General features: G+C 36.8%; 1 protein-coding gene, 2 long non-coding RNA genes and 1 pseudogene across 3 annotated transcripts; 3 read left to right on the forward strand and 1 right to left on the reverse strand.

Annotated features, from left to right (window-relative positions):
• The first annotated feature begins 1419 nt into the window (after nt 1-1419).
• On the forward strand, nt 1420-3621 carry LOC124885115 (pentatricopeptide repeat-containing protein At1g56690, mitochondrial-like). The gene is given in 1 exon segment (XM_047407491.1): nt 1420-3621. A coding segment is annotated over 1 exon segment (2202 nt).
• Nucleotides 3622-3772: 151 nt separating this feature from the next.
• LOC107879745 lies at nt 3773-15998 on the forward strand (annotated as a pseudogene).
• LOC124896111 lies at nt 10194-13990 on the forward strand. Its single transcript, XR_007052560.1, has 2 exons — nt 10194-11496; nt 13287-13990. It is a non-coding gene; the product is annotated as an uncharacterized LOC124896111 (long non-coding RNA).
• LOC124896110 lies at nt 15250-18417 on the reverse strand. Its single transcript, XR_007052559.1, has 2 exons — nt 18049-18417; nt 15250-16290 (listed from the first exon to the last, which is right to left on the reverse strand). It is a non-coding gene; the product is annotated as an uncharacterized LOC124896110 (long non-coding RNA).
• Nucleotides 18418-23531: the final 5114 nt, after the last annotated feature.

A 23531-nucleotide genomic window follows, 5' to 3' on the forward strand; every position in this document is an offset into this window, starting at 1 on the left:
TAGCTGTAAGGGTAGAATTTATTCACTTAAGAAAGATTTAGGGGGGTAAATAATTATTTATTAAGTTTAAGTGTTAAAGTAAGTTGTCGGGACAAGTTTAGGGAGGTTTTAATGTATTATTTCAAAAATTTATGAAGTTGAAATTGGAGTAGAAGATGGACTTTAATTTTTAAGAGAATATTCGAGATGGTATTTAAGCATATTCTTCACTTGTTAGAAAAATTTATGAAGTTAGAGTTGAAGATGAAATTTTATTTTGAAAAGAATATTTGGGACGGTATTCATGCTTGAATGTATTTTGAATACACTTCAAAAGTAAAAAGTGGGTTGAAAAATAACCAATAACATGTTTCCAAATTCAAAATACAACTTCAAGTTGAATTTAAAACTTCCATTATAAACTGATATTCAAATAAAGTAAACAATTATTATGAAAAAATATGAATATTTTATATGGCTAAATATCCACGGTAAAACTTCTTTTTTCTTACCCACCTTATCATAAATTGACCTAGAAAAAAACCTAGCGATATATCGAAATTTCGATATTATATATCATGTGAAGTTTGATAAGGAAATCTTATTATATCTTCTTCTTCTTTAATAAACATTCAAATTCCTATCTTGGAACCTTTCTGTGTTGATTATAATTTATACATAAACAAAGTTCGATCGTTATCTTAATATAATTCACACTAAGTAGTGGATAATATATATATATATATATATAAACTATTAAAAGATTTTACTTTGAATTAGGGAATAAAATTTTGTTGCTCACTGTATTTTAATATTGATCGGTACAGAAGGTGAGTCAAAAATGGTATAAGTTGTGAAGCCACATGATAATTTATTCCAATACGATAAAAAAAATGCTATGTCAATTTATTTTAATATAAAAGCTCAACTCAGAAATAAAATATTGTCTACTTGTTTCATGTTGCTCTGATCTCCCTATGCTATCTGGGCCAGGAGCCATGATAAATTGTTGCTTCTTCCTCGTTGTTGATAAGTGTTCCTGAAGAAAGAAATCATAGATGAAAAGAATGTGAGGAAAATTCTCAACTCGAAATGTTAGAAGATATCAAATCAATAGATGTAGAAAGAGCGATAATTTATTCAACGACAGCTGCTCACCGACGAAATTCGTTGATTTTTAGTTAGTGAGAGGTTCAATGACATGTTACGAGCACTAGTCATACCACCCCACACCTCCTCATCTTTCCTCCCCCCCCCAACAAAACCAATTGGACTAAAATGATATAAATCGAAAATTATCATGTAGCAAAATGTCCAACTATAAACTTTAATATAAAACTTATAGGGACTAAAATAGAACACCAGAAACTTCATTCCTTCTACTGACATCCTTAATTCCCAGTGGGTACCACCTTCGCATGCTTAGAGTACTACTCCTTAATGCGACATTTTCTACTTCTTTTCTGCTCACAAAGAATCCAACAAAGCTTTGGTTCATTGATGCACCGCTTGTTCTTTGTTCAACAATGTCGGAAATACTGTCACAAATACACCATTACATCAAATTCTCAGATTTCTCAATTTGCTCGTTTGGGCCAAATTCAGAATTCCCGGAAGGTGTTCGATGAAATGCCCAACAGAACTGTAACTTCTTGGAACTCAATAATCGCTGGGTATTTCCAAAATCAACAACCCCATGAAGCACAGCGTCTTTTTGATCAAATGAGTGAACGGAACATTGTTCTTTGGAATGGGTTAATCTCAGGCTATGTAAAGAATAAGATGGTGAAGGAAGCACGAAAGGTGTTTGACAGAATGCCGGAAAGAAATGTAATTTCTTGGACTGCTATGGTTAGAGGGTATGTTGAGGAGGGGTTGGTGGAGGAAGCGGAAGCATTGTTTTGGCGAATGCCGGAAAAGAATGTAGTGTCATGGACTGTGATGTTAGGTGGGTTGATTCTAGAAAGGAGAATTGATGAGGCTAGACGGCTTTATGATATGATGCCATTGAAGGATATAGTTGTGAGGACTAATATGATTTGTGGGTATTGTCAGGATATAGTTGTGAGGACTAATATGTTAGGTGGGTTGGATGAGGCTCGCGGTCTCTTTGATGAAATGCCGCGAAAGAATGTGGTTTCTTGGACTGCAATGGTGTCAGGATATGCCCAAAATGGTAACCTGGATATTGCTAGAAAACTTTTTGAATTCATGCCTGAGAAGAATGAGACATCATGGACTGCAATTGTGATAAGTTATGTGCAATATGGTAGATTTGAAGAGGCGTGGAAGCTTTTTGAGCTGATGCCTGTTAGAACAACTCCTGTTTGCAATGCCATAATATTTGGAGTAGGACAGAATGGAGAGGTTGCTTAGGCTAGGATGGTGTTTGATCGTTTGATGGAGAAAGATGATGCAACATGGAGTGCAATGATCAAGGTTTACGAAAGGAAAGGATATGAGTTAGAGGCGCTGGATTTATTTCATCGAATGCAAGTAGAAGGGTTTAGGCCAAATTTCCCTTTGTTGATAAGCATACTTTCAATTTGTGCTAGTCTTGCAAGTCTTAATTATGGTAGAGAGGTACATGCACAGTTAATCAGAACCGACTGTGATGATGACGTGTATGTCTCTTCTGTATTAATCACGATGTACATCAAATGCGGTACTTTTGTCATGGCCAAATTAATATTTGATAGATTTTCTCCTAAAGATGTGGTCATGTGGAATTCTATCATAACAGGTTATGCTCAACATGGATTAGGAGACGAAGCTCTTGAAATATTCAGAGAAATGTGTTCCTTAGGTATTACCGCAGACGAGGTTACCTTTGTTGGAGTTTTATCTGCATGCAGCTACACTGGGAAAGTGAAAGAAGGGCAAGAGATCTTTGAGTCCATGAATTCAAAGTATCAGATTGAACGAGGGACTGCACATTATGCTTGCATGGTTGACATGCTTAGTCGAGTTGGCCGGTTGAATGAGGCGATGGATCTGATCAACAATATGACTGTAGAAACAGATGCAATTATTTGGGGTTCTTTGATGGGTGCATGTAGGATGCATATGAACCTAGATTTGGCAGAAGTTGCTTCAAAGAAACTTATACAGCTTGAACCCGAAAATTCTGGGCCCTATGTCCTACTTTCTAATATTTATGCATCCAAAGGTAAGTGGACTGATGTTGCTTCACTTAGGAAGTTGATGCAGTCTAGGGAAGTGGTTAAATCACCTGGTTGTAGTTGGCTTGAGGCAGACAAAAAAGTGCATATGTTCTCTGGTGGACAGAGCACACCCCATCCTGAGAATGATTCAATTATCAAAATGTTAGAAAGGTTAGGCCCTATGTTAAGAGAATCTGGATATATTCCTGATGGAAGCTTTGCTTTGCATGATGTGGAGGAAGAAGAAAAGTTGCATAGCTTGAATTATCACAGTGAGAAACTAGCTGTGGCTTATGGACTTGTTAAATTGCCTGAAGGTGTGCCTATAAGAGTAATGAAAAATCTCCGGGTTTGTGGTGATTGTCATTCTGCTATTAAATTAATTGCTAAAGTCATAGGACGAGAGATAATTTTAAGAGATGCCAACAGATTTCACCATTTTAAGGATGGACTATGTTCTTGCAACGATTATTGGTGAATGCTCCATTACTTGTGTGCATAATTCATTAAAAAGCAGCTTTAGTGGTGGGGTCAATGGCGACTATGCATTAATTTAGCAGGCAACTGTATTCGCTTTTAGTCGATTATGGAAGAGTATCATAAAACCCACTAATGGTGAAAATTTAATCTCAAATTACTGGAGATACAATGTATGCTCTATAGTACAAGTATAGAGGATGTATTGTCAACTCACAAAAGAAGACATTGGTGAACATAAAAGAATGCAATGATTAATTAAGATAGTGCTGATTTTTGTTCAATTTTGCGAGATGAAGGGGTTGGAGGATAGACATCTTGAGCTTAATATCTGAACTCATGATAAGCAATGGTCAGCACCAAGCCAGGCCTCCCATTATTGCAAGTTTGCTACCTTCAGACCTGGAGTGCCACTAGCTGGAGTTGGTTTCCAGAGCATGAACCCAGTCAAAAAAGTAACGTGAACTGGGTCTAGAATGGGCCACTTGGTGTTTGAACTATGCTGAGCAGACATGACTTCTACCTCAACTTTGTCGTTTTCAGTATGCATCAGCTGTAGCGATGAACTAAATTGGCCCAATCTATCAAAAACAAAATTGGTTCCTATTATGGCATGCTTAAATCAGTTCACATTGTTGTAGCTAGTGTAATCTTCGTCAACCACTTGTAGTACAGAGTCAAACTAGACAAGAATTCAAGATAAGGTAAACTGTCCTGCCTTTTCACTTGAAGTTTGCTTTCTGATCAGATTAGCCGTAAGATATACTAAAGTTCCATCCAGTGTTACACTGCTTATTTTGCATGCAGTAGAATAAAAGACATTAGTCGCACCATGTTGATCTTTTCTTTTACTAGGGTGTCTCACCATATTCATCAATTGCTTTCTACCCTGTTCAAGTAATATCATCAGTCTTTGTTCCATTAGATTTTGGCTTGGTTCTTCTCGTTTTCCTTTTCTTTTCTTTTTTTGTTTTTTATTGGTAATTTTCGTTTTTCTGATTTTTCCTCGCAGTGTAATAGTTCATATCTACTTGAACTATTCAAAGCTATATATGAATTTAAACTGATACCCTGTTATTTGGGTGCTTTATTTTGTGTTATTTTCAATATCTGTTTTTCATGGTTTGGACGTAGGTGACAAGCATCGTTTGCTGATTTCTTTTGTATTTGAATCCTACTGTGTTTTGCATATAATGTACTTGACAGGGGTTTTACGCTAGTTTTTTGGTGAAATTGATTGGGATCATCTGGTGGCATAAGGCTACGGGTGTAATTATGGTTTACTTCTTCAATTTGAAAATGGAGATGTACCTTAAGCTTTGTGTTTGGTGCTTCCTATGTTTCTTACTTTTATTGCTGGTTCTTTTCCTTTTTTTTTTTGTATTAAGTACTAGAGATATTGATAAAACAAATTTGCTTCTGTTTTAATCAGGTGCTTGCTCCTCGAGGCTGATGGATTTCCTGTTTCACCTTCTAATGAATATTCAGACAAAAAATTCAGGCTGTAATTGCTAGCGAAATGTTTTGCCTGTCAGAAGACTAAGCAGTGTTAGATTATGTATTGGGTTGCAAGGTGGAAACCCCATATCTTGGGCTACATCTGCGAACTGGGAGCAACACACAGTTAATGTCCAAACCCTATCCAATTAATAGCTTAAATAGTAATTGAGATCTTTGTTTGGTAAATGGCCATAAATTTCTAATTAGAAAATGTTAAAGCGAAAATACTACTCGATTTGACTTTTGGGTTCATGGCTCTTTTTTGTTGTTATCTCCATCATACTGGTAGAATGATGCACCAACCATGATTGTAGTTGTCGCCTATACCTAACACAGTCTTCTGGTCTTGGATAGAACAAAACCATGTGCTGAACATCTATGCTTTGCCTCCTCCTTTTTCCTGCTCCCTCCTCATGTGTGAAAAAATAGGTGAAATAGCATTTCCAAACTTGTATTAGCGCTTGCCAATCTCAAGGCTTCTTTAGTAGACCTGTTTGAACTGATTTGTGATCCATGTGGCTCTTTTGGTGCTAGTTTGCTTCCTAATACAATTTTCTCACAAAGATTCAGTCTGATGTTCCTTTTAAGCAAAATGAGAAAACTGGAAGCCAAATAAATACAGCATACAATGGTTTTCAACAGATGTATCATGTGAGTATATTTTTCTGAGTTCATTTTGACGGAGGCTCCTCATGGCAGGTTATGGCCAGTTGGATATGCTCTTTTTGTTGCAGTTTATGCTGGACTAGAAGTAAGGATTAGACTCTGTTTCCTTGGCTTAAAATGTTGCAAGAAGATGCAGCAATGTACTTGTTAAGGGTACAATGTCGTCTAGTGGGAAAAACTCATAGCTTTGTGGACATAAAATATGGTGTATTTTCCAGTCCGTTCCCATCATAATAGGTTGTGCATACCTAAGTTTTGTATTTCAGAAGATATTCATAGAGGGAATATACTATGAACTAACATAAAGTAGCAAGAGTTAATGTTCTAAGTGAGACTTTTAGAGTTTCTGAATGGAACTGACTTTCACTGTTACACTTCTGACAGAGATCCTTGCAATACCAGCCATTCCATGGACCATGTCGGCTGGTCTTCTACGTGGCTCTGTCACTGGGACCATCATAGTTTCCATCAGTGGAACGGTAAGCTGATCATTCGTTTCAATAGTCAGGATGATGTTCAATGTGTTCTCAATAGTATGCTATGTGCTCAGGTGGCGTCAAGTGTTGTGTTCTTGGTTGCCAGATATTTTGCTCGCAAACGTATTCTTAAGCTGGTCGAAGGGAAAAAGAAATTTCTTGCAATAGACAAAGCAATTGGAGAAAATGGTTTCAAAGTTGTTGCTCTTCTCCGTTTGAGCCCTTTGGGAATTATCTTTATGGACTTACTTCAGCCGAGTTTGTACCATATGTTCTAGGAAGGTCAGTCATTTTCTAGTTCAGTTCTTCCTTCACCTTTAGGCTAATGTTCAGATGTCTAAATTTCTGTGCTTTGGATTCACTTTGAGGTTGAAGTAGTCTGGGAAGGTAGGTAAGTAAGAGGCGGATCTAGGGCTTCTTCGACTTCTTATTCATTTCATTTTCAAGGATTTGGAAGAACTCAGATTCTTTTCCCCTTCCACAAATTCGCTGATGCACCTTTGTATTCATCTGAATATATCTTATAACATGTGTTTATAGAAAGGGCTACCTCAGTGCTAAAATCTTGCATGAATTGCTTAATTTGCTATCAGGCCTATAAGTCACTTAGGCTTTTATTTGTTATCAGAGAGATGTTTCTGATGTGAAATTTCCAAAGTAACAGCTATCATATGATAGAGCTATCTAGTTATACAAATGAGCTATCCATTATGTGATCAATTACAAGTGCCAAAAAAAGAAAACCTAAATTGTGGGGAGAAGAACAGTTTTACATGCCTGTTTTCTCTTTTGTATAGTGATATTGAAGTCTTTTAACAGTCTTTCACCGTGGCGGATGTTTAGCATTAGCAAAGCTGTTGAAGGGTGTAGTAAGGATTCATTTGCAATCTAGATTCTAGAATTGTGAAGTAGCCTCTTCTACAGATTTCTTTCTGTTAGTGTACAGAGATTGTTTGAGTGTATTGTGGTGCTATAGCTATCCAAGAGTCCTAGTATATAATTTCAGTTGTGCATCAAATGTACTTTTGCCTTTTGAGGACTTGTTGATTCACTTTTCAGGCATGCTCTTCGTCTTGATAGAATCTTATCTTTTGAATGCAGTTGGCTAGGAATGCTTCCTGGATCATGGGCTTACGTGAGTGCAGGTGCATTTGGTCGCGCAATTATTGTGAGTTTGTCACTTGTTTATCTTGTGCGCTTGTCTGTCTAATCTTTGTCCCTTTTTATTATCGGTCATTATTTCTGTAATTTTATTCCAGTCCCGCAGAAATGAGAATCGCATTTTCCTTTAAGAGAAACAGGCAGATAATATAACAGTTGAGATAGTGTTCTCTTGCCAATTTATAGTTGCTTTTCTCAACCAGTTACAATATTAGCTGCTTGTTGAGTGTTGACTGACCTAATGCAAGATGTATTTCCCTGTAAAAGACAAAGGATGTTTATGTTTTCATCATGACAAATTAACATTAGTCGAGATTAAGTACCCATCAACTAGTCTGATTTGATTCTAATGGACTAGAAAAACAAATCAACTATTCTGATTTGATTCTAATGGACTATAAAAACAAAAATAGTATATTGGCCTTGCGAGATCCAAATTGAGACGTGTTATTGCATGCTATTGATTAGCCGTACAACTATTCATATTGAGACGTGTTATTGTGTGCTATTGATTAGCTGAACAACTATTCATCTGTTGCTAATTTGTTCAAATTGGGATATCGTAGTTTGTGGCTTTTTCGTCCTTGATATTGAAACATTCGAAGTTTTCATTTGGGAAGTTCTAAACTTATCTCAAGTGATACGATCCAAATGGCCAACATAGCTTTTGATGCCATCATGGGAGGCCAACACTTTAAGACTCAAGCTTTGGTCACCTCGAGAACACTAGAGCATGCATGGAGGACCTATTTCGTACACTCAAGAGAGCCATTCCGTGTGTGGAGGGTTGCTTGGAGGCTTGTCTTGATGACTACCCGAGAGCTCCAAAGGATTGCACATATTGAAGTGTGAAGAGGAGTCCAAACACTCCAAGTTCGCTCCTCATTAAGGGTGTTTTGGCCATTTCATTATGTGAAGTCCAAGCACTCCAAGGCCGCCCCTCATTAAGGGTATTTTGGCCATTTGACTATGTAATAATCTAGACTATAAATAGGCTCTTATTAGGCTTATTTTCCTTAGTTTTTTATGATGATATTTTGAGAGGAACATTCTTGAACTCCATTGGGAGGAACTTTTAGTGTAGGGCTTCGAAAAGCCAAGTAGTGTAGGGCTTGGAAAAGCCAATATTGATCTTTGCTTAGAAACAGTGGTTGTAAGGCATTTATTCCCTTAGCAGTCACCGTAAGAGCTTAGTGTTGTTATTACGGGTCTTAGGGATCTTATCGTTTGATACACGATTTGGTTCTTATTTCTTGTAATCTCGTATGTCAAGCTACCTATCATACTTTATTGCATTGTTTTGTTGGATATCTTGTGTGCTCGGCTTTTGTGTTGCTGCCACAGCTAGTTTTTATCTTGTTCTCGGTTTTAGGCTTGGTGTTCCTAGCTGGTTTTAGTGATTCGTAGTCGATCCCGTATCATTTGGTATAGAGCAAGGATTGATTTCGTTCCTACGAGATCAATCTTGGGCTTGTTATCTTGAAAATAAAAATAAAAAAGTTTTGAAAACCGAAAATCTAAAAAGAAAGCAATCTGTCCCTTTTTTGGCCCTTGGCTGAAACTTTGGTCTTTGAATTTTTGTGTGTTTGTGTGTTCTAGTGTTAGATCCTTGTCTCCTAACGCTAGAAGAGGTGTCCAAATCCGAAAATCTCACAAAAAATAGTGGGTCACGTTTTTGTATCTTGACCGAAACTTGAGGCTTAGATTTCTTGTGTCTTTTGTTGTTTCGAGTGTTAGGTTCTTGTTCTCTAACACTAATAGAATCTAGATCTTGGATTTGAGCTTAATCCGGGTTGTTTTGAGTTTTCACCATTATTGAGTTGAAGGTTGAAGAAACTAGAAAGGTGAATCTCGAAATTGGAAGGGTTGTTGATATTGTGGCTTGAAAACGTGTTGTTGGTGTTTAGGAGAGCAACTTGAGCTTGGAGAAACAAAAATCATCCAATTCCGAGCTCATTTGGGTTAGGTTCCATTTTTGAATGTTCTTGGTGTTCTTCATGTTCTTCATAAATTGTTGAACAAAAATATTCAAAATGTGTTGTTTGATCTAAAAGAGTGGAGAAATAAAGTGTGGTCTTTGTTTGTCTTGAAAGACATATTCCCAAGGCATCCAAAAGAAGAAGGGGGACAAAGGGCTTTCAAAAAGGAATCTTACCAAAAGGATGCAATAGCTTGTCTTGAAACATGCCCCAAGACATACAAAAGAGGAAAAAGGACAAAGGGCTTTCAAAAAGATGTCTTACCAAAAAGATGCAAGGAAAGTCAAACCCTTTTTGAATTTGAAAAAGGCTCCAAGTCTTGTGTTTTCCCTCCCATAGCCGATTTCCACTCTTCCAGATTGAAACTTGACCAATTCAAATTGGAAACATGAAATTTCCAAAATTTCAACAACATTTCAACGACTAATAGGAGGCTGCCATGTCATCACCCTTCAAAAACCTACCCTAAGCTTAAATTTCAGATTCTAAGTTTCTTTTCCTTGTTTCTTTAGTTTCATTTCTTGAGTCTAGTACTAATTAGCAACTAGTAATCACCTACTAGATTGTGAATTAGTTTTTGAATTTGTTTTCTTCGTGTTTTTCGTTCTTTGTGTGCTTTTCTCGTTTTAAACTTGTCGTAATTTCTTTGTTTCAAGTTCGTAAGTAGATTTCGTTGTGTCTTGAGTCGATCAAACAAGAATCCATGCCGGCTGCAAAGTAGTGATTGACACCTTATTGACTACCGGAGTATAAGCAACTTTCAATATTCGCCGCTCCAATTGTGAGGATCACAAAGGTCAGTGCATACGAGTGTTGGTGAGGAGCTTTTACTACTAATCTTGTTTGTTCATTTTGTAGGTACAAGGTGATATAAGGGGAACATGTCTTCGATAGCCGCAAATTATTGTGACTACGACATGGGAGACTATGATTGTAGTGAGGGATTTTTTGGCTACGATGACGATGGAGGTTATGGGGGCTATGAAAATAGCCATGATCAAGACATGGGCAGAATAGGGGGTTACGGATTTGAGGGAGAAAATGAGATGAATGAAGTGCCTAGTGCTTATGGTGAATATGGAGATGATGAAGAGCTTTGTGATGGTTCTTAGGATGAAGTGAGGGCATGTGAGGAGTCTTACACTTCCCACTCCGAACCTAGAATTGGTGTAAGGTATAACCCCTTCATTCGCAAAGCTTATTAGAGCTATGGTAAGAGTGCACGTGTGGAGTATGAAAATTCATATTCCTCACCTTGTAGTACTTCTTATCAAGGTCGAAGTGGCGTGAATGGTTATACTAGCTATAGGGGAGGTTGTCCCATGAGAAGAAGAGGGTATGCATCTCCAAAGCCGAAGAGTACTTATATGCGCATGGGGTATACTATGTTGATCCAAGAAGAAATATTCACGCCGGAAGGGTCACCATTTGTAGGGTTTTGGGCTGCCTTATTGTGCTAGATGATAGGTGCTATAAAAACCACATCATTCCACTCATGATTGATCATTTGGGGCTGTTTCGAGAACCTTTACTTGTTCCATATTCCTTGGACGGGTTTAAGGTTACCGAGAGAGTAAAGGTTGTCTTCAACCAATTTGAATACTATGAGGAGGTGTGGTGTGATATCTTCCCCTTGAAACAAGACCATGTAAGCTTGGTTGCCGATTGGTTTGCACAACATAAAGTTCCAAGTGTGCAAAATTGGCCTAAGGTTGTAAGAGATCAATGGGGAAATCATCTCATTACGTCTATTCTTCCCAAGTCTCCAAGAAAAGTGGTCACTTACTCCAAGCCGAATGATTATGAGAGACGAAAGATTGAGAGGAGTAAGGGTGTGCAAGGTGGCAATCTGAAAGTGGAAAAGGAGAGGTTGTGAGGAGTGAAGTGAGGGGGTTGTCACCAAACCGAGCTAACTATGTTTGTCCTATTATTTCTAAGGACATTTGTGTAGGTACCAACATGGGAAGGGAGGAGAACAAGTGCTAAAGGAGAAGATTCCCTTTGACGACTTGACTAGGGAAAGCTTAGTTGCTGCCGAAGCTTGTGGGGAACCTTCACACCAAGGTAAAGAAGAATATACTCAAGAACTTCAAGGTAAAATAGTTAACTCTTACACTTTTGTGCATGTGAAATGTGAATGATGATTGTGTGGCTAGTAGCCCATTGAGTGTGAGTAGTAGGTTACCTATCTGTGAGTCTATTGATTCTTTGCCTCTTGATGATGTACATGTTGTGAGCGTGGATACACTAGTTGATCCTATTGATGACCGAATTTACTTCTTGTAAGATCAATATATGTCCACCTAGTTTTGAAGCCATTGTGTTGAATGATAGTACATCATCTTGTGGGAATTGTGTTGATCAACTTGTGTGCAAAATTAGTCCACCACTTAAGGTTATGTGTGTTGTAATTAATAGACCTCAAGTGAGTGAAGAATTTGAAAATGTTGGTAAAAAAGATAGGAGTGAACCGGTGAGCTTGTCCTTTGGTAAAAATTCTAATGTTTGCTTGACTCATAGGGATAATCATGTGCTTGAAACATTTTTGGAACTTGATAATGATCTTTTAGATAGTGAAGAACTTGCTTGTTCCAAATCTGCCCCCGGGATAGATCATTCTCTCTTTAGGTATATTATCTTGTTTAAAGATGGAGTAATCACTCCTAATGAACCTAGTGGTGAGAATGATGTTGGAAGTATAACTTGTCTTGAAGGCTATAGCCTATATGCTAACCCACTATGGTGTGACAACATTCCTCCTAAGGATGAAAATCATAACTTGTCTTGAAGGCTATAGCCTATATGCTAACCCACTATGGTGTGACAACATTCCTCCTAAGGATGAAAATCTCTTCTTGGAAGATGAGAGTACTCTTAAGGGTAAGGAATGTGTAGTCTTTGGAATTACTTCTTCTTCTACTTTGTGTGGCTTTATTGTTGAGAGTACTCATGGTGATGATTTGGAAACTAGTAGTGAGTACATACATGAGGACACATTAGTAGAAGTTGACTTGAGTGATACCTTTCTCTACTCTCTATTTGCTTTTGATGATATGTATGCTATTGTAAAGAGTATATCTTGTAGTTTGGGTGAAGCCTATGGGAAAAGGGAGTGTTGTCTAGACCCGTGTCTATGGCCACTCTTTCAATTTGACCTCGATGCCAAATATGGAAATGGTGATATTGGCGCACCCAACTTGTTGCTTGGTCTACATGACAAGCAAAGTGTCATTCTTGAAAACCTGAGAGCAAAGGTGTCATTGTCTCCTTGGGGTAATGCTTCTAAATGTGCATCCTTGCTTGACACACTTGTGCTTAAGTTGAGTGAATCCTAACTTTTGGATGCCAAGTTGTCTATTTGTTTGAAAGGAAGAATTTATATGTGCTCAGATGCTTTGTCTTCATCCGTGTATGTCTTTACACTTGATTCCTTTCTATACTAACTTTTTGCTTATGATGACATCCGTGCTAGTCTTAAATTTGTTCTATATAGAGGTTGGGAACTTATTGGTTGGCCACTTGTGTGAGTGATAATGCTATATGGGTCTTGTGGACTTTAGAACCAATTGAAGAACCACCCTTGGTGTGGTCTCTTGAAGAGGTAATGAAACAATTGTGTCTTATGGCTCATAAGATGGAAGTAATTCTACCTTTTGGATCATGTGATGCCATTAGAACCTTTGTAGTTTCCTTATCTCTTGTTAATTTCCATAACCAAATCCTTTGTGCCTTTTTAGTTGAGTTTTTAATATTCAATTCAAAGGATCCTTGGTTATATTTCAAGTATGTGCAACCTTGGCATGATGAAATGATTGTTTATGCTAATCCTAACCTTCATGCCATGAGGAATTTGTGTTCACTTGTCCTTCCTTTGATTTTGCAAGGTATGGATTCGGGGTCGAATCCTTTTCAAGAAGGGGAGGATGATACAACTCAAATGGCCAACATAGCTTTTGATGCCATCATGGGAGGCCAACACTTAAAAACTCAAGCTTTGGTCACCTCGAGAACACAAGAGCATGCATGGAGGACCCATTTCATACACTTAAGAGAGCAATTCCGTGTGTGGAAGGTTGCTTGGAGGCTTGCCTTGATGACTACCCGAGAGCTCCAAAGGATTGCACATATTGAAGTGTGAAGAGGAATCCAAACACTCCAAGGCCGCCCCTCATTAAGGGTGTTTTGGCCATTTCATTATGTGAAGTCCAAGCACTCCAAGGCCGCTCCTCATTAAGGGTATTTTGGCCATTTGACTATGTAATAAGTTATACTATAAGTAGGCTCTTATTGGGCTTATTTTCCTTAGTTTTTGATGATGATATTTTGAGAGAAACATTCTTGAACTCCATTGGGAGGAACTTTTAGTGTAGGGCTTCGAAAAGCCAAGTAGTGTAGGGTGCGGAAAAGCCAATATTGATCTTTGCTTAGAAACGGTGGTTGTAAGGTGGAGTTGACCCTTAGCGGTCACCGTAAGAGCTTGGTGTTGTTATTACGGGTCTTATTGTTTGATACACGATTTGGTTCCTATTTCTTGTAATCTCGTATGTCAAGCTATCTATCTTACTTTATTGCATTGTTTTGTTGGATATATTGTGTGCTCAGCTTTTGTGTTGCTGCCATAGCTAGTTTTCATCTCGTTCTCGGTTTTAGGCTTGGTGTTCCTAGCTGGTTTTAGTGATTCGTAGTCGATCCCGTATCATCAAGGAATTCAGCAACCCCATCAATGTTCTTGTATTTCTTGATGTTCCAGCAAAAAGGATCTGAAATTAGCCTAGGAGGAGGAAACCAGCTATTGACCCTTGGAATTGGTATATTGTTTACAGCACTTGCTGCTGCTTATGTAACGCGGCTCGCCAAGGTAACACTTATCATTTTCAATTACGCTATGCTCATAGTGAATCTTCCTTATTCTGATATGTGCATATGTTGGAGCAATACTTTTTCTATCCCTGTCATGCAAGATCTGTACTTTATGATTAATCGGTTGTAACTTGTGTGTTCTTCACCAATGCAGGACGCTGTTAAAGATATTGAGGAGGCAGAATTACTGTGCCCTAATCAAGTAAAGCTTACATGCTCTTTTATCAACATGCACAACTAAAAAGGACAGCTCGGTGCACTAAGCTTACGCTTTACAAGTATAACTGCCTCGTGAAAACTGAAAAACTGATAGTCAGATAGGAAAAATTGAACTATAGCATCTTAATTGTGTCATATCCTTGTTCTAATGCGTTGCGTGCAAGCATCGTGTTGCTAATGTCTCTTTAACTACCTCTGCTGATGAACTCATGTTAGCGGAAACAGAACTCAAAAGGAATAGAAGGATTTTGACACAAGTCAGCTTACAAAGTAAAGCATATCAGTTATGCTGCAGTAAGGATCATCAGTATGTTCTGCCACTTCGTTTTTCTTTTTTCGCTAACTGCTCTATCTTTTCTTGTGTCATTCATGTCTGCTACAAATTATTCTGCTTCGTGTCAATTGTAAAAAATATTTTGTTCATTGCTTTTTCTTTTCTATTGTGAATGGTTTGGATGTCGCCTAAATGAAAAATGGTTTGATTCCAGAGCATGATATTCTATTTTAAGGAGTAACAACTCCTCGACAACAACAAAAAACCCAGTGTATTCCCACACAGTGGGGTCTGAGGAGGGTAAGATGTACGTAGTCTATACCACTACCTCCAGAGAGGTAGCAAGGAGTAACAACTCCTGACTTCTAAAAAACTTTGCTAGAGAGGCCACAGCCCGAAGGTGACCAAATGAACGTGCACATGAGTTCTTAAATTCCTTCATGTTCTTTTTGAAATAAGACAATTTTCATGCTGAACTGAGTATCAAACTGATGGATTGAGAAAAACACTAGCACCAAATATTAAGAAGTGTCAAATCATAAAAGGGAAGTTATGCAAATGAAGACCATTTATCCAACAGATGATCACACAAGTTCTTTGATTCTTGGAGTCGCCCAAAAGCTAGGGAGCAGCTACCATGATTTGCAAAATTTACCATAAAACTATTGCTGATGGTTTACTCTTTCTTTATGACTGTACAAGGATCCGAAAAAACACCTTCAAGTCTTCAACTCTAGCTCAAGAACCAAAAAGATGTGCAGACTTGTAGTAGAAATAAGAAGGAAAGCTCAATAACATCTTAGAAACCCATGATTCAAAAAGTATCACCATCCAAGTATCCAATATCAGCCACCTTAACATAAGACATCAGTTGCTATCGAAACAGAAGTGATTTCACCAAAACCATTTCTAATGAACAATAACCGAATCAACCATGTCTTGAGGGGGAAAGGGGAAAAGAATCAACTCAAGTTGACAATTTGCATTCAGGGAAACTAAAATTCCTGTAGATGGCTAAGTACTTGCAACCATATGCTTAAAGAAGTCACTTTACAGGGAGATCAGATTATCAAGTCATAATCAACCCAACTCTGTCCCAAACGTGAAGACAATGAAGAAGAAACAGAAGAATCGTCAGAATCTTGATTATGTGATGATGAAGTGGTAGTAATAGTAGTGTGAGTATAACTTTGGTAGGAATAATGATTATGAGGAAAACAGATAAAAGTGCAGACATAGAGAGCTAAGCGACCAATCTGTTGAAGAGGAAAACATATGACAAGATCCAACAGTTCCTGACTGCTTATTGGTTCTGGCAAACATGCCAACAGCTGCCAAATCTCTGCTGAAACTTTTGCCACTGACACCACCAATACCCCATTGAATGTCATGTTTCTGTGTATGATATTCTTCTGGTTTCTTCAATTCTACTCTTTACACTTCCTTTTCACTTTTCTGCCAAACAGAATGTTGTTTGTCAGTTGAGTGTCTAAAAGTGGGAGAAGGGGTCACCGGTGGAGTTAATCACACTTTTTCTGTAGACCAAAATTGAATTTTGGGTAATTTAGTGTCCCAATATGAAATTCATAACACATCCAGATCTGGATTGACAATAATGGAGCATTTAAAGTAATCATGATTTTGTTCATAATTCACTTGAAATAGGAGAATATACCAATTAGTAGTTGCCACTTGCCATCATGATAAAACTATTTCTTTATTTGATTATGCATATCTTGTAGTCTGACTCGATTAGCTATCGTGATGATATTCTTTTAGGGAAGAGGACATACATAGCGCTTCGGATGGAATTATTGACACAAAAATAGCTTTTGAATTTTAGTTTTATTTTCTAGTTATTTGTTGACAGTTTTATATAAATATTGATATAAATTTGATACATATTTTATACATGTATTCTATACAATAAAGATACAAATTTTATACACATCATATTAAAAAATAAATGCATATTCTATATAACAATGATATAATTTTCTCATAAATTCGTTGCTCTATTTTTTTATGAATTATATCAGTATGGTGTGTGGATTATATCAATATGGTATATGAACGGTATCTGAACTACTTAGGTCAAAATAACTCAAATTATAAAATGACCATAATATGAAATTTGTTTGGACTGACTCCCCATGAATGTCCAATGACTAGACACAGGCTAATTGTTTTGAAAAGAGCCAACTCATGTCCTTTTCCCATTCTTTTAACCCATAATTCTCGAACCGATAACGATGGCTTCGCTTTTATTCACATGGGGCTTTGGCTGTTTGAAAGAAACCCAAAACAAACATTAGGGTAAGACACGCAGTTTCCTATTTTCTTGGAACAGCTAACTAATCGCAATCAAGCAATTCATCCTGATCCCAATGTATATGGTCAGGCATATATGAGTTGTCCATTATGAGACATGCTAGTCCAACATATTCAACATTTAAATTGATTTTTCCTTGAAGATAAGAACCAACACAAATAACTACAAGTCATTGATGATCATTCACGTTAACAAGAATAAGGAGAAATATTCTTACATGAAAAACACCGGACAAAGACATAAATTGTCACTTAATTGTAATGATACTGTCTCATTAACAAAGAGTGATTTTCTCTCTGTGTGTGTGCGTGCGTGTATTTTCTTACATTTATAGATTTGAAACAGAACTGGCTCTTCCAGCACTTATTATGTTACACAATAAAATTTCAAGAAAATCTAATTTGATATTAAAAGAACTCTATGTTAACCTGACTGAATTTTGTGACCGAAAGCATAAGCCATGTCGTGACAAAACTGTCTTAAAAACCTGATGCAATTTCAAGAACTAAAAAAATATTCAGACTCTGGGGTAGTATTAAGAAGGTAATCATAATAAAGTCTTGGAAAACCCATGATTAAAAGTATCATCATCCAAAATGATCCAACATCATGTTGGAAAATATTGAAAATCCCAGAAATTTTTTGTAGCTTGAAGCATATGTCTGACATGTCCTTAAAGGATATTTCATTTTGTGTAGTGTATTCTCAGAATTCAACAAGTTCCTTTAGTATATAAAATTAGAAGAAGAAATTAACAAAGATTTTAGATTGAAGGAGAATCCGGCAAACTCAAAAAAAGTAGGAAGAATATTTCTTTTCAATCTCTTTATCAAGGAAAACAATATATAGGAGGAATAATCTTGAACATTATGAGCAAGGAATAATAATGGCAGATTAATTCACATAACATGTCATGGGTTATAAATCTGAATTAAAGACAATAAATTTCAAAGAGAAGAACCTGAAGATATTTTGGGTAATGAATTTGAACAATTTTTTGTCATCTCAAAATATAGAAGGGATTTTTGTTAAATCAGATTTGGATTAGATCTCACATATATCTAATGCACACGAGAGTGAAATCCATTAATTTGTCTTCAGGTTAAATCTCATGCTTACAAATCTGAATTAAAGACAATTAATTCCAAAAAGATGAACCTAAATATATTTTAAAATTTGGATAGTGGATTTCAACAATTTCTTGTAATCTCAAAATATAAAAGTGATTTTTACTTAATCCAATTTGAATTAGGCCTCACATATATCTCGCGTTTGGTAAGAAACAAACCATCCATTTGTCTTCAGGTTAAATCCATCATTTCTGTTTGAGTTTTTTTTTGTCTGATTTTCTTATCAATTTTGAGTTTTGATTTTCTATTAAAGAAAGGATAAATATTACCATAATTGTTTTTATTTTTTCTAAAAGAAAATTATAATTCTCTTCCATATTTGCTAACCTGTTTCTGAAAAAGTTTTGGACATATGTGAATAGACGCCTCTCCTCGTACCATATTGTATTCATTTTTATTATTTAAATAATAAAGATGAATATAATAATTAAATTCAACATCTTTTGAAGAATTTATTTAATTAAACCTAATCTTTACCAAAATTTTTTTTTTCAAAGCCGATCAACATTCATCTATCTCCTAACAAAATAATACGACAATGGAGATATAAAAATAATACAACTAAATTTTATCTTTACACAAAAAAATTCTCAAAATAGAGATACAAAAATAATACAATTAAACTTTAACTTTTACCTAAAAAAATTCCTCAAAGTTGACCGATATTCATCCACCACCTGTAAATTCATCTATGATCTGTAAACTTCAACAAAATAATACAATAGTGATCACAAAACTTCAGTGTTGATGAAAATAATTCTTGTCTGAGTGAAAATTTTGACACTAAAAAATGACTTGAATGAAAATAAAGAAAATATATATATACACACGTTGAATTCTATTATGTTCACAAAAATAGTGAAGAAGTTAAGGGTTAGAAAATTAAGCATCCACCAATCTAGACATGTAATCGAATCAAGTGAGCATCAATCATATTTTTTCAATAAGTAAACTGGTTTCTTCTCTAGTTTAACATGCATCTTAATATTTATAAAAGTATTTCCTTAATAGAGTCTAGGAGTATTTTTCTATCCTATTTTAGGAGTATTTTTCTGATTAATTAGTACCAAAAAAATATAATTGATTCTTCTTTCATATATTTTAGGAGTCCTATATATTTCAGGAGTCTAGTTAATATAATAAAAATAATTAAATAATAAATTGAAGAAATTATGAGTATTTTTCTAATTGATCAGTATAAAGTAAAATATTAATTGATTCTCCTTTCATATATATTAGGAGTCCTATATATTTTAGGAGTTTAATTAATATAATAAAAATAATTAAATAAAGCATAAATAGTTCAAATTACTTTTCTAAGGGATATATTATAGATATAGATATAGATTTAGATTATAAATATAGATTATAAATATGTAGATCTCTTGACCATATCAATAATATATTTTTAATATTATTTTATTTACCATCTGATTTGTCACTAATATGATTCGCCAAATATTAACTTCATTATTACGCATAACCGATTTCGAACCTAATGATAGAGGAGCATCAGAGATAAAGAACAAAAATTGTTCCCCTTTCGTCAAGATTGTTCACGAGTCTTTAGCTATTTCGAGACGGACTTTTTAAATAACCAGTATGGTGGACACGTAATCTCTTTAAGTATTAAATAGCTAACTAATCAAAATGAAGCAACTCACCCAATATAAATATTGAGGTAATGATGGCAATTTTTCCATGAACATTTATTTAAAAGTCCAACATAAATAACTAAAATCTTAAACGTTTTCATTAAGAATAAGATAATTTAAATCTCACGCACATGTGTATAATAAGATGTGCGTTAATAGTATGAAATAAAATATTATATAATAATTAAGAAAATAATTAAAAATAATAAACAGTGCAGTGACTTCACCGCACAAAATTGATGGTTTTTTTTGGTAGTTGAGTGCATTTAATTAGAAAGAGTAGGAATTACATATGCGGGCCAATCAGCCAGGGTTAATTACAAAAAATGAGCAGTTTTGCTCAGCAAGAGAGTGAGCATTTGCTGAAAAGATCTTTCAAAATAAGCTCCTCTCATGTCTGCTGTCAATTCCTGAAGAGCATACACAGGTGGAACTTGCAAAAGATGAACTTCTCCAAGAATGTTGGAGGCTGATCCCTGCTTGGCTAATTTATCAGCGACTTGGCTCTGTTCCCTGAAGCAATGCTTGACTACTAAAGCCCCTGTTTCCATCAGATTTGACCTGCAAAGATTAACGATGCCATCATACTGAATATTGCCATGTTTGAGCATTTGTATAACTTTCATTGAGTCAGTGTTCACTTCAATGGGGATAAGGTTTTGTTGGATAGCAATTGACAGACCTACCTGAAAAGCAAGTAATTCTATTTGGTTATTTGAAGCAAAGAGATAACTTTGGGTAAAGCCTATCATCCATTCGTCATTGTGGTTACGTATAACCCCTCTTATACCTCATTTTCCTGGATTACCCAAGCATGAACCATCAACATTGAGTTTGTAGTAGCCCATAGGCAGAGGGATCCAGTTGATGTAAACGGTAGACTTACTTGCTTTGTGTTGAGGTTTGTTATTGAGAAGACTGTACTCGATCGCCTCATTGTAATCCTGATTGAAAGAAGGTTTTGCTGTGCCCAACTGGAATAAATTTTGGTTCCTGGACTTTCAGATTTCCCAGAGACAATGTGGAATGATTTCATGCCATAGAAGAATGTGGTCAAAAGCCTTGTGCTTAGTAGCTTTCCAAGCATTAGACCAGTTGGTATTTGAGAGGTTCGAGAGATGACAGGTTATTGTTGAAGAAGCATTGGTGAAGGTGTCTGCCCAGATGACAGAGGTGGAGGGGCACTTAAAGAAGAGATAATTTGCAGTGAGGGTTTACATCCAGGCCTTTCCTAGTGAGGTTGAGGCCTATGGGGAGTTTATCATGGTGAAGAAGTCATATAAAAACTTTGATCCTGGGAGCTGTTGAGAGGCCCCAGATCCAGTTGAAAGTTTTGGCAGGGTCAGACATATTATGATTGATCAGGTGATGGTAGGCACTGCTAGTAGAGAAGGTTCTGTTGCCATTTATAGTCCAGATAGGGGTATCCAAAGCTACTTTTATGTTGAGGAATAAAGAGTTTTGGATATGGTGAATGAGGTCCTGAGGGATGATCATGGAGATACTGTCAAAATTCCAAGAGTCCTGGTGCCATACCTGGTTGAGAAGGGCCCCAGGGGCCTTGTTGGGTTGAAAGGAAAAGACAGCTCTTTTTATCTCCTCCAAGGTGGGGATGACTTCTAGGGCTGGGTGGGTGTCAGTAGTTAAGGACCCCTCAGAGAAAGGGTTTTCTTGGAAGTGATAGTATGAATAAGAATGTTCAGAGGAGTAAAGTTGGTGGTAGAAGTTAAGGATGGTGGTGGAAATATCTTTGTGGGAGTAATGCCAATTGCTCAGATCATCCTTACTAGAGTGAATCCTGTTATTCCTTCTCCTATTAATGGTGGAAGAGTGAAAGAATTTTGTGTTTAGATCTTCATCAGTGAGCCAGTTTATTCTGGACTTAATCTTCCAAAATTTTTGCTCTTGCCTTAACAGCTCACTGTAATCCTTAGAAAGTTGGAGTTCAAGATTGTGAAGAAAGAAGCTGTAAGGGTAATCTTCAGACCTTTGAATACCCCAGTCTGGCAAGGAGTTTTCTCTTCTTTTGGAAGATATTTCCAAAGATCTCCCTGTTTTGGGAGGTGATGATGCGTTGGAAATTGTTGGTGGCCTAAGTAAGGTCAGAGTTTCCCAGAAAGGTGCCTTTAACCAAGTCAAGAAAAGTTGGGTGAGAACACCAGATAGTTTCCATTCTAAAGGGTTTTGAGGAGATGTGATGATGTTTAGAGATATTGATCAGTATAGGTGAATGGTCAGAATGAGTTCTAGGTAAGTGAGTAACAGAAGCTTCAAGAAAGAGGTTAATCCAAGAGTAGTTTGTAAGGCACCTATCCAGTCTTTCAAGGATCAGGCACCCCCTATTCCTGAACCTTTTATTAGACCAAGTGTATTTGCTGCCCTTGAACCCCAGGTCTATAAGATTACTTTTGTTGATGCAGTCCCAGAAGAGGGAAGCTCAATTGTGGTTGATACAATTTCCCCCAAATTTTTCAGAGGACTTAAGGACTTCATTAAAATCCCCACCCACCAGCCATGCATTGTTTGAAGAAACCCTAATGGTGTCAACAAAGGTCATTAGCTGGTTCCATAGGTTAATTCTCTTCTCAGGACAATTACTAGCATAGATATCACTGAAAAACCAAGTAGAGGGGGGTACTAACCTGAACAGTAACATGAATGCCTTGAGGAGAAATACTGATGTCATTGATGGTGATGTTGTCATCATTTCACATGATGACAATGCCACCGGAGGTCCTGATTGCTGGGTATTGGATTTTTTTAGCAAACCCAAGCATGTCAGCAAAGTGGTTATGGTCACCCATATGAGTCTCTAAGAGAGACAGAATGAGGGGTTTGTGGAGGTCCACTATGGCTTTGTAGTGCCTTTTAAAGTCAGTACTATTAGCTCTCCTAGTATTTCATATTATGTAATTCATCATGAGAGGTTGGAGGATTGGTGGATCTTGTAGGACCTTCTTGCCCTTCCCCTGGGTTGAGGTCCCTTCCTGCATCTACTTCTCCTTCCTTTAAAGGGGTGACATCTTAGTCTTGTAGAAGTTTCCTATCCTGGGGGATGGGGGAACCACTTCTATATCGAAGATTCTTAGGTCCTGTGGTATAAGGATGATGGATATTTCGCTTGTGATGTCCTCTAAGGTCAGATGAATGGGTTTTCCAAGGGTTTCCACATCTGTTCTTGGGGATCTCAGGGCTGCCAAGATATTCTCAATTTCTAAATTATTCTCTCTTAGGGCCTCTAGTGTTATTTTCCTTTCCCTGACCTCATGAGGAGGGTTGGGGTTCGAGAAGAATGGAGGACTCAGAGAAAGTCTGCCCCAGTTTGTGGAACCCCAGGTGTTAGTACAAAGGATGGGCCCCTCTCCAACATTAGTGGTCTTTTGGTAAGGAGAAAGGGTAGAGATTGTCCTGTTAGAGTCATCTTTGCATTCAACATCTTTTGAGATAGTGGGGCTATTTGAGTTTGGTTGGTTAGCCTCATTAGTGTTGACAACGAAATATTTTAGCCAAAGTTCAGTAGACCTTAATTCAGCCCTTCTATCACTACTTGTGCCAGGTAGGATGGATCCTGTATTATTATCCTGAACCTGATTCCCTATTATTCCAAGTATAAGGGAATTGTTTGATTCGCTAGGCCTATCTCGAGCCAAGAGGTTCGA

The sequence above is a fragment of the Capsicum annuum genome, chromosome 1 (genome assembly GCF_002878395.1).
Source record: "Capsicum annuum cultivar UCD-10X-F1 chromosome 1, UCD10Xv1.1, whole genome shotgun sequence".
NCBI lineage: Eukaryota > Viridiplantae > Streptophyta > Magnoliopsida > Solanales > Solanaceae > Capsicum > Capsicum annuum.